At 36.2% G+C, this 11440-nt stretch overlaps 1 protein-coding gene across 1 annotated transcript; it reads left to right on the top strand.

The window, feature by feature from the left end:
• The first annotated feature begins 1401 nt into the window (after positions 1–1401).
• LOC140781085 (alpha-1,3-arabinosyltransferase XAT3-like) lies at positions 1402–10789 on the top strand. Its single transcript, XM_073126883.1, has 7 exons — positions 1402–1450; positions 6380–6432; positions 6517–6579; positions 8995–9045; positions 9171–9278; positions 9377–9439; positions 9586–10789. The coding sequence occupies exons 5-7, from the start codon at positions 9179–9181 to the stop codon at positions 10767–10769; spliced, it is 1347 nt and encodes a 448-aa protein (XP_072982984.1). The 5' UTR covers positions 1402–1450; positions 6380–6432; positions 6517–6579; positions 8995–9045; positions 9171–9178; the 3' UTR covers positions 10770–10789.
• Positions 10790–11440: the final 651 nt, after the last annotated feature.

The raw sequence follows: 11440 nt of genomic DNA, 5'->3' as shown, positions 1-11440 counted from the left end.
AACCACGGATCCAAACTCGGATCAAAACCAATCACTATGATAGTAGCAGTTACAAGACTGACTCACAAAACAACCCGTCGATCCAAACGACTTTGTTCCTCTTAGTCTTGATCGCTAGAACCCACGATTCACTGCTTCTTGTGATTGAAGTCCAATCTCAGTAACCCTCGAGATTGATCTTTCGTCTAGATAGCCCTTAAGACGAAAGATTAACTTTTGTAGATGAGTGGAACCATATTAGTTGAAGAATCGATGTAGCCTCAAGAAGTTTCACAATCCTTATATATGATATTCAAGATAGAGCCAAATCCAAGTCTTATCCGTACTCATGAATGTACAAGATAGAGCTAAATCCTAATCTTATCCGTACTCACGAAAGTACAAGATAGAGCCAAATCCAAATCTTATCCGTACTCACGATCTTCAAGATAGAGCCAAATCTAAATCTTATCCGTACTCATGAATGTACAAGATAGAGCTAAATCCTAATCTTATCCGTACTCACGAAAGTACAAGATAGAGCCAAATCCAAATCTTATCCGTACTCACGATCTTCAAGATAGAGTCAAATCTAAATCTTATCCATACTCACGATCTTCAAGATATAGCCAAATCCAAATCTTATCCGTACTCACGAAAGTCCAATATTCTTAAACTTTGTTGGTGCGTTCGAACGGGCTCGAGTGTGTTCGAACGCGACAGCTTGAATTCTTCAGGTTGCGTTCGAACGCGTTTCTGAACGCAGCTCTCGGTCTGTGTGAACGCAGTACCCGCGTTCGAACACATTTGTGAACGCAGCTCTCTGTCTGTGTGAACGCAGATTTCGCGTTCGAACGCGTTTGTGAACGCGGCTCTCTGTCTGTGTGAACGCAGATTTCGCGTTCGAACTCGTTTGTGAACGCGGTGTGAACTCGACGGCTTTTCTCCAATAATCTTACAATTCTTCAAACCAGAGATATTCTAAACTTGTGTAAAGCTCATATACATGAAAAATTATACTTAGTATATTTTGTACACAATTGCCAACAAATAAAAACTTAACAAATTGTTCGAGATAAGACACAACTTATTATAAGAATAGGTGAAAGTTAAAAGTCAAAGAAAAGAGTTTCAAACTCAATTTTGCTGAGGGTGTTCAAATGACGTCCAAAGCAAGGTTCGTCGGATTGGCCGATCCCGATTTGGATCGGCCAATCAGGATTGAGATCGACCGGTTTTAATTAAATCAGATCAGATCCATTATGGATATAACTCGGGGACATCAATTATTGATGTTCCTAAGCTAGACCACTTTTTTATATTTTCTCTCTTTAGTCTCTTCTTCTCACTTTTTCTCTCTCACTTTTTTTTCCTCCTTTTCTTCTCACTCTCTCACTCTTTCTAAAGGAGAGATAGCTCTGACGAACTCCAGCGAACTTCGGTGGCATAAATCTAGCTCCGGTGAACTCCGGTATATAATTTTTTAATTTTATTAAATTTGGTTTTCTTTCTCTCTCTAATCTCTTCTTTTTGGTGAAAGTCAAGAAGAAATTTTTTTCCTTTTGATATTCTTCTCTCTAATATTTTCTTTCTTTCTCTTTACTGATTTTTTTTTTCACATAATAACTCTCTAAAGTCTAAATTATTCTTTGCTGAATTACTAAAATTGTAATTAAATATTTGCTGAAATTATGATTAAATATTTTCTGAATTATTTAATTTCCTGAAATTAAAATTAATTATCTGCTGAATTATTTAATTTGCTAAAATTATGATTATATATAATAGCACGTAATACATGATAATCATGTGTGTTTCCATTATATTTATTTATGATGTATAATATTATGCCACTAGCACACATGCACTATCATGAAGGGAGTAATTTTTACATCTCAACAGTACCCCACGCCTCCCTAAACTGGGGTTAGGATAGGGGATATATATTATTATTATCTAGCAGGGTGCATGCTTGAAGTCCTAGCCTATTGATCTCAGATAATTAGGCAGTCATTTTATTAGTCGATCGGCAATTTATCAATCAATAAGAGTCAAACCCTTTAGAAAGTTTAAGTTGAAGAGCAAATGGTAGGATGATATAAACTTAATGGTACCTAATGATGTAAGGTGAGAGCGTTCTTGAGTGACGACTCTTAATTTTCATACAATAGTGCGATGATGTAGAACCGATGGCTCAAAGGATAATATCGATGTGCGATGTTGACTCATGTGATGGACTTACAACTAAGATTTTTCGTATATAGTGTCAGACTATCAATCATACTTTCTACTGGGTGATGGGCAGGCATTCCTGTTGTTATGGTCTACCCTCTCTTGTGGGTGTTTGTGTAGTGTGAGTGTTGATGTGGCCTATGGTGTGGCTCCGTGTGAGCCTAAGTTAAAGATTTGATAGTCGGAAATGATGCATTTCATATTGTAAATTGTTGACATAGCCTATAAGTGAAGCTCTATGTAAACTTGAGTCTGATGACATGATAATTCAGATTGATGCACATATTGTAGATTGCTAATACATGTGCACATTAAATATGAACATGATGAGCATATGGTATTGATGTATTGATTGTGATCATGAGGGGTATATTCATATTTACCACATAATTATATCTTTATTTATATTATTTTTAGACCGTAGAAGTTGATACCTATTGGGCTTAATGGTCACCACCTTTTACGAGCTTATAGGCATAAAGAAAATGGTATACAGGCTTATAGGCATAAATAAAATAGTATGGGGGCTTGCAATCGCACGGGCACAGAAGCTCCCTAAAAAACTGTTAACTCTAAACTTGAAGGAATATTGAAAACTAAACAATAATATTTTAATAGATGCGGGTTTATAAGCCTTTAGACCACCTATAATGCAAATTTAAGGCTCATAAGCCTACAATCATTTTGATTTTCGTCAAATAAAGAGAAAGAAACTACCATTTAAATAAATTGAACAATAATATTCTTCAAAGTCAGAGTCAAAAGGGCATTTGAGTATGTTTTTCTACATATCCTCATATTCAGACTCAAGTTTGCCTAGAGCTTCACTTATAGATATCAACGGGACTAGCTAAAAAAAGGTTCACAAGTTGGTGATGAGAGGCTATCATGTGTAGCCTCAATCACATTGAGGGAACCAATGATAAGAGGATAACTGCACGATGCTACCAAGGTCGACGTGGGGAGGCATGAGGCTGTCGGTCAGCCAATTTTTCGGCGAGATTGAAAGGAGGAAGGAAAAGGAAGAAGGGGCTAACAACAAAATTAAACTTAAATTAAATTGAAAGAGAGTAGAAGACTCATCAATTATATAAACCATGTGGTCAACAGGCTTCGGCGGCACTCCAGCGTGGAGGGTAAAAGAAGGAAAGAATGGCGGCTGCGGGGTAAGGGAGAAAATAAAAGAGAAAAGAAAAGAGCAAAGAAAAGATAAAAGAATAGAGAAAATGGGAGAAAAGAGTAAAGTAGCATATATGCGCTCACTTTAGATTATTTTATTTAACGAGATGTTACATATGGTGGAGGTCGATTATATCAGTGCATGGCTCGTGGAGAAAAATAGTAGCTAAGGTTTGAAGGTAGAGTTATGGTTTCTAGGCTAAATTTACTTCTAGGAAAATAGACGACTATAATTAAATAGTAAATGTAAAATAATAAATTAACTTAACTTGATATTCATTCCCTGATCATAAATAATTCATGATCACTTTTATTTATAACAATAGAATCATAGTGGGTCATGCCTAATGTTAAATTTAAGCAGTTTGAATCAAGCAAAGGTTAAGCTTGACTCAGACTCAACATTATTTAGCTCAATTGTCAAGATTGTCATTAAATTGCCTAATATTAAATATAAGCACTCTTAATTAAGCACGGGCTAAGTTTGACTCGTACTCGGACTAATTTCACTCAGCTACATATCAAGCTAGATCTTAGATAATGGGAAAGGTACAATTCTCTAGCTGCTGACATAAAATCAACAAAGGAAATAAATCCAAAAATGAGATTTGAGTCATTATAAAGCACATCCTCTGTATATCTTTCAGGTCTTCAATGATCAAAATGTTGAATCAATCATTTGGTGAGTCTCTGCGCTTGTATCTTTTCAGTATATAGGTGGGCTGTTAACATCTGTATGACTTGCAATATTTTGGTTCTATTATTGTAGCAAATATCAATCCTTCCAGCTCTCCAAATCCATTTCCATTTTGTCTTTTGTAAATAATATTTCTTCTCAACATCATTTAGCAGTATAAAATACTGCAAGATAATGACATGTACAAATATTTAGGAATGATTGACCTCCAATGCTGAGGTTTTTATAAGCTTGTAGTTTACAAAAACTACTTAGATCTCTCTGTACTGCAATTGAATGTACTATGATTCATTCACCTGCGCACCGAAGTTGACCTAACTCATTTGCATTTTAATCTGATATATATATTCACACACAAGAATTTCCTTTAAAGAATAATTCTTATTAGAAGTTAAGTTAATTCCTTCTCAACTTCGATCCTTGTTAGAGAATTAATTAACAAAGCGAAGGAGAATTTATTAAAAAGAAGATGACAATGGGCATGAAGCATGCGCATTTGAAAGGGGTGCTGGTTGTTAGCTCTCTCCTTTCAGTGAGCATCTATTCCTAGAGCAAGTGGTTGGAGACAAAGTCTAGATAAGACAAGCTCATTATATCATAAGACATATACATATATACATAGAAAGCTAAGTCACCTGTAAGCTTTCAAGAACTTGAGAAGAGATTAAGAGATGAAGAGAAATGATAGCTTCGCAAGAATCCAACCGAAAGAGATTGGCTACGCCATCCTCATCAGTTTCCTCGTAGTTCCTGCGATACTAATCACTCTTCTCAAGTCCAATTCACAGGCTTCCGCCATTTGTAAGTTCATTTTCCGTGGTTATTTGCAGTTTCATAGATTTCATATTTCTCTCAAAGTATAGCCATAGTGTTAATGATCACTTGCTTGTTCTTGGAGTAGGATTGCAAACAAATGGCGGAAGCCTGTTTACAATCCTACTCACCAATATTTAAATAAATTTACATCAATTATCTCAATTTCCGAAGTTGAGATTATGTACTTTTAGTAGAAAATGAAATGGAGGTGAAGAAGGTGATAGTGATATAAAAATTCTTCATCAAGACAATAAATAGATCGCCAAGATCGTTATCTGTACAGCTAAGAGTTTATTTTGAAGGCTAAAGCCCACAAAGAGGAGATCAATGGAGGCCAAGGAAATGGTACGATAGGCATGGCATAATTAAGTTGATTCTTTTGGAGGTTGGTTGGAAAATTACAAGGATATACATTAAATTAGACAACCACAAAGAAAAGAATGTGTAATTTAGGCAATTTGCAATATTGTGGACCTTGAGTATACTAAATGGAGATAAGACTTTTTCTTTTTCTGCTAAATTAATATGTTCACTCATTTGAGATTTAAAAATTCTACATTAGAATGGCACAATGTTTAAGTGGTAGCTATTATATAAGGGCTACCGACTAATGGATTGTGACGTATGAACTATAAGGAAAGCAAGCTAAGCAAAGAACAATGTATTTGAGTCGTTTTCCATAGTTTCTTTTGCTTATTCTTGATCGACTTAGGAACACAATTAATTAATTTTATTCTTTCTTTCATCCAAGATTAGTGGAACAAATGACCAAACTATCCCCTGTCCTTATTAGAATCAATATTTTCCATCATAAGCATATTGCTTCCTCTTAAACACTCAAAAGCCTTTATCTTATATGGTCTGATCTTTCCTTAGAGAAGAAATGGTTTCTTGTTAATATAGTGGCACCATTAAGAGGTCGGAATGTCAAGGCATCAAGAAATCATGAGGAAAAAAATATATATCCATGAGGGGATTGAGTAGCTAGGAGATTTTAGTCCAGTTGAACAAAGCATGAAACTTATGTTTGAAATTTAGTTCAATAAGTTTCAATTATGAGAAAAAATTACTCCATCTTGTTCTGGTTGCTAGATTTGAATCCCCACATAGTGATTATTTAGAAGCTAATGAGATATTGCTCGAATAGCTAAAGCGGCTCATCATTGTATAAGTATACCGGTGTTCGAACTCACGCAATGATTTAACTGAGACATCGTTAACTCCTCACTTCTCTCTCAAAAATAGGGGTAAAAAAATATAGTGATAGTTTAGAAGGAAAAGTTATGTAAGTCAAAGGGCTTAATTCATGTGTCACAATAAGCAGCAAATCAGCAAACTTCTGCAAATTGGAACAAATCCAGTTCTTATGAACCTCTTCTTTGCGTTAGTTGAATCTGAAGAAAAGTAATTCCTTAACCCATGGTACATATCTTTGAAGAGAATAACTCTGTTCAACAATGCCATTATACTGCATAGCCGGACAAAATTACCTCTTCTTATCAAGGAGAAACAAAGTGATTCAGCTGGAGGTATTTGTACATGTTGCGCAGTCTGTATCAGTTTGATTTGAAGACTATAAAGTCATCTTAGCAAGTGCTTTGCATGCTTTGCAGATAAACATTCAACCCGTTGGCCTCTTCCCCAAGAAGAAAAGGAGCTGAGCAATCCAAGTGCAGGTACTTTTTTTTTTTACTTTTTGTGTTATAAATAAGGTCTAGAACAATTTGGACGTAAAAAAATTATGATATTTTTATGGGAGAAAACATTGGAATTCATAGATCTAATAGCCTTAGTTTCGCGTGATTTCGCGGTCAGAGTCAAAAGATAAAACTAAAATAGTAGAGGAAGGTCAGCACTAGCTAAATTGATAATTATCTGATATTACGACGGTCGTTGAAAGTGGCGGATGGCCAACAGTGGTGGTGGATGGTTGTTAGGTATGGTGGCTCGTGGAGATGATGGTGGCTAGGGTTTAGATATAGAATTAAGATTCTATATTAGATCTACTTGTTACGAACCAAATCTGGATTAATCTAAACGTAAGAAAATTGTGATATTTTGTATGCTAGTAGCTTCGAGAGTTGAGGTTCTAATGGTTTTAGTTTCACAAGAATCTGACTTCAAGATGAAAAGTTATAAATAAAATAGTGGAAGAATGTCAGAATAGCATAGAATAGTAAATATCCGACGTTGCGGTAGTAGTCGAAGGGTGAAGGACGACCAAAGGTGGTGGTGGACGGCTGTAAAGTAGGGTGGCTGTTGAAGGAAGATAGTAGCTAGGGTTTATGATCGAAAAGCTTCTACAGTTACGAGTAACTCCTAGAAAAATAAAGACGATCAAACGGCTATTATAAAAGATAAAGACGAGATAATAAAAATAACTTAACTAAATAATCATTCCATGATTCATCATAATCAACACATGACCATTCCTATTTATAGGAGTAAAATCCTAGCGGATTAGATCCAAATATGAATTATTTAATTTATTTAAAATTCAAAATAAGAAGATAAAGCTATCTCACTAATTCAATTTGACTTGACTTAATTGACTCAACTGACTTGACTCCCATGGTCGGATCATAACAATCCATCATGCTTTCAACACCTTCTCCTCAAAGTGACTAGTATGCGAGTTAGATCTTTAAGTTAACATCATATCGTGGGGGTCTGCATGTAGATACGACTTAATTAGTTGACGCTGTTCACCAGATCGTTCCACTAGTCATCCTTGGGATTGTACTCGGGCTCGAGGTCATGCACATAAGCATGCACATAAGTCCGAAAGTGGTTCACACAAGGTGGTTGTGTCGAATCACGAAAATTCAGTACGCATCAAGATACATGCACTTCATCTCTCCCACTCAATAGCCAAAAACCTAACCCTATGGCTAAAATTATTTTTCGACCTATGAGTGTCGCTATGGGCTGCATGGATGCTCGCGGTGGCTGGGCAAGGTCTTTGGCCGGTGGCAATTGGCATCCAATGGGTCCTTGCGATAGTAGAGTGGCGGTGAGCAACAGTGGAAGATGAAAATCGTGGAGCCCCAGCAGCTATAGTGCATTGCCAGCAGGTCCTTCGGCCCCTAGCGGCTGTGGTTGGCGGCCATAGTCCCACTACAGTGGAGCCCTAGCAGCGGAGACACCCAACGAAAAGTCCCTAGCATGGCTTGGCTCAAGAAAATTTCTCACGATCATGGCCGTCGAGTTTGGCCATGTGGCAGTCAGGATCATTCCACGATTTGTCGTAATTAAGATATGACCACTCCTATTTATAGGAGTAAAGATTTTAGCGAATTGGATATACATGTAGATTATTCGATTTATTTGAATTTAAAACAATAAGATAGAACTAACTCAATTTGACTCGACTCGACTGACTCAACTGACTTAACTAACTCGGCTCTCATGGTCGGATCATAACATAACTCTTAAGAAAATAAACATTTATGATTAATTTATTTCTACTCTTAGATTATCTTACTCTTACTCCTAAGATAATCGAATGCTAAAATATAATTCTTAATTCTTCATTGGATGTTTGTATAATTAAATAAATGAACCAAATCGCTCAAATATATAGAGGTCAGATATAATAAGTCCTACTAAGACTAACTCTAAAAAGCTTACATGACTCAAATTAAGAGTTGCCTTATGAGCTTACATAATATAATTAGAATTATCTTAAGGGCTTACATTATGAATTAATTAAAAAATAAATAGATTCAATTCATCGAGCCCAATTTTCTTATAATGCGATCCGACTTGACTCGGTTCGCACCATTTTGATGGTAATACAAAGTGACCGAGTAACATATCAAGGGCCAAATTATGTTTAAACAATAATTGCTGCTAAGAGTATTTCTTGTTCGTAGTTGAAGGTGGAGTTTGTCATCACATCGACAGAAGGACAAATTGAAATGAAGCTATGTAGCTATACATACTTATTATACAAATTTACAATGCATGATGAACAACTGATCTATCAAGCTATATATGTACAGAGGAAGAAAAAGTTATATATTATACAGTGTTTATAACAATAGACAGAAAATAGAACAATTGACTGAAAGAGCCAAGTCACATTGCAGGAGAAGAAATTTCAAAGGAAGGAGAGGAGAACAGGAATAGCACAGATGCAGGTTGGTGGAACCTCTTGGTTAACGAGGAATCTATTTATAAATTTCAAACTTTGATAATATCTATTTATAAATGTATAAATTTCAACTGCATATCAATACAAATTTCATCTGTTCATTAATTCCAGCTTCGTTAATGTCAACACCCCCCCTTGATATAAATGGAAAATTAGAAGAAAACTCATCCCTAGTGAGCGATTTCAAGGAAAAGCTAGGAGAGAATAAATCTCTAGTAGGTAAGTCATAAGTGCATATTTCTGCTGACATATATGTCAATATCATCTATCATGCAAGAAAAATAGCATCAGCTAACATGTGAAAAAACTTCATGCAGATTCTGAAGTGAGGCAATTCTCGCATACAGATGAGAGACATGAGCAGTATCCCACAGTTTCAGGTATACATGAACTTTAAGCTAACGATTACATGTCAGAAATGGCGACAAAGAGAATACATACAGGAAAAGCAAAAATACTGGTTTTAAGAACCTGTACTTATGTTACTCTTTTCATCATTCTAATAATTTTCTATACTCGAATGCAGATGTTCCTATTCAAAAGGGCAAAGTGAACTGTGATTTTACTCAGATGAGATCAGATACTTGCTCCATGGATGGCGACATAAGAGTTCTTGGTAGTTCATCAACCATTATAGAAGTTTCACCAACTCAATTTCAGTCAGAAAACACTACATGGAAGATCAGACCATATACACGGAAATGGGAAGCTACCACCATGGAACCCATCAAGGAGTTCACACTGAAATCAGCTTTCAACCATGGACAAATTCCTAGTTGCAATGTAAAACATGACATCACCGCTATCGTCTTCTCCACAGGTGGATTTGTCGGTAACTACTTCCACGACTTCAGTGACGTGGTGATACCCCTCTTCATCACCTCTCGCCAATACAATGGAAAGGTTCAGTTTCTAGTTACCAACTTCAACTGGCAGTGGGTCAACAAGTATCAATGGATCCTGCAACGCCTTTCAGATTATCAAGTCATCAACTTAGATACTGACAACATGGTGCATTGTTTCCCCTTTGTTCATGTGGGTCTGAAGAGCCATAAGGTATTGGGCATTGATCCTTCTAAGTCTCCAAATGGGTACTCCATCACTGATTTCAGGAACTTCTTAAGGACGATCTTCTTATTGAAAAGAAGTTACACGAAGAGTATCAGTAAGCAGTCAAGGAGAAAGCCAAGGCTACTGATAGTACTAAGGAAGGGATCAAGGTCACTGACAAATGAGAAGGAAGTGATAGAAATGGCTAAAAGAGTTGGGTACAAAGTGATAACTGCTGGACCAGAAGAAACCAACGACCTGTCAAGATTTGCACAGGTGGTTAACTCCTGCGATGTGATGATGGGGGTGCATGGGGCTGGATTAACTAACATGCTCTTCCTTCCAACCAATGCAACACTAATTCAGATAATCCCTTGGGGTGTTGGGTCAGATGGATGCAGGTACATTTTCGGCGAGCCAGCCCCAGATATGGGGATAAGGTATGTGGACTATGAAATCAGAGAAGAAGAGAGTACTTTGACAGAAAGGTATCCACGAGACCATGCAGTATTTAAGGATCCAATCTCAATTCACAAGCTGGGATTCAATACATTGTGGTCAATATTCCTAAACGAACAGAAAGTAAAGCTTGATGTTAGTAGATTCAGAAGTCTTCTAGTACAAGTTCTTCACTCTGTCAAACAGGAGACAAAGATATAGTCTGATTCATTCATATTCCACTCGATTCTTGATATAATCAGTCAACTACAGAACAAAATAATTACATCTGAAACTTTACTAGAGCCATGAGATAAAGCTTATTGGCTTCTGGTATTTGAATTGCAGATTGTTAAGACAGAGCATGATGTTTGAATCTCTCAAGCAGCTGTAAGAAAAAGGGAAGAAAAAAAATAGTTTATTGAAGGAAAGTTGCTCTGAACTACTTCCACCCAAAGCCTACATAACAATTTATAGAGAAATCAAGATTATATAAACTCCAAATTGAGAAAAACATATCTTTCAAAAATATGAAATTTTGTACTCGAATTCGAAACACTAAAGTCTGAAACACTAATCATGCAGGAAGTAATGGAATTCAATTCCAACTTCTATTAAGTCTTCAAGGAAAGCAAAATCTTCCAGAAATAATAAAATTTCTTATTCGAGGCACTAAATGGTAGTTCTTGTTTGAAAAAAAAGAAAAAACATGGTCATATCGACATATCGTCATGATGTGTTCTATAAAATCATGTTTTCCACCAATCTTCAAAAGAACGTCAAACTTCAAACACATCACAGTTTGGTACCCATTCATCTGCAATTCTGCATGTAATGCCCCTCAAGGATTATACTACCATATGCAATGGACCGTCTAGTATCTTGTCCTTCGA

Source organism: Typha latifolia, chromosome 2, assembly GCF_019914945.1.
Source record: "Typha latifolia isolate L0001 chromosome 2, TyphaL0001v2, whole genome shotgun sequence".
Lineage (NCBI taxonomy): Eukaryota > Viridiplantae > Streptophyta > Magnoliopsida > Poales > Typhaceae > Typha > Typha latifolia.
The sequence above is the reverse complement of the archived record's forward strand: the minus strand, read 5'-3'. Positions and strand labels throughout refer to the sequence as shown.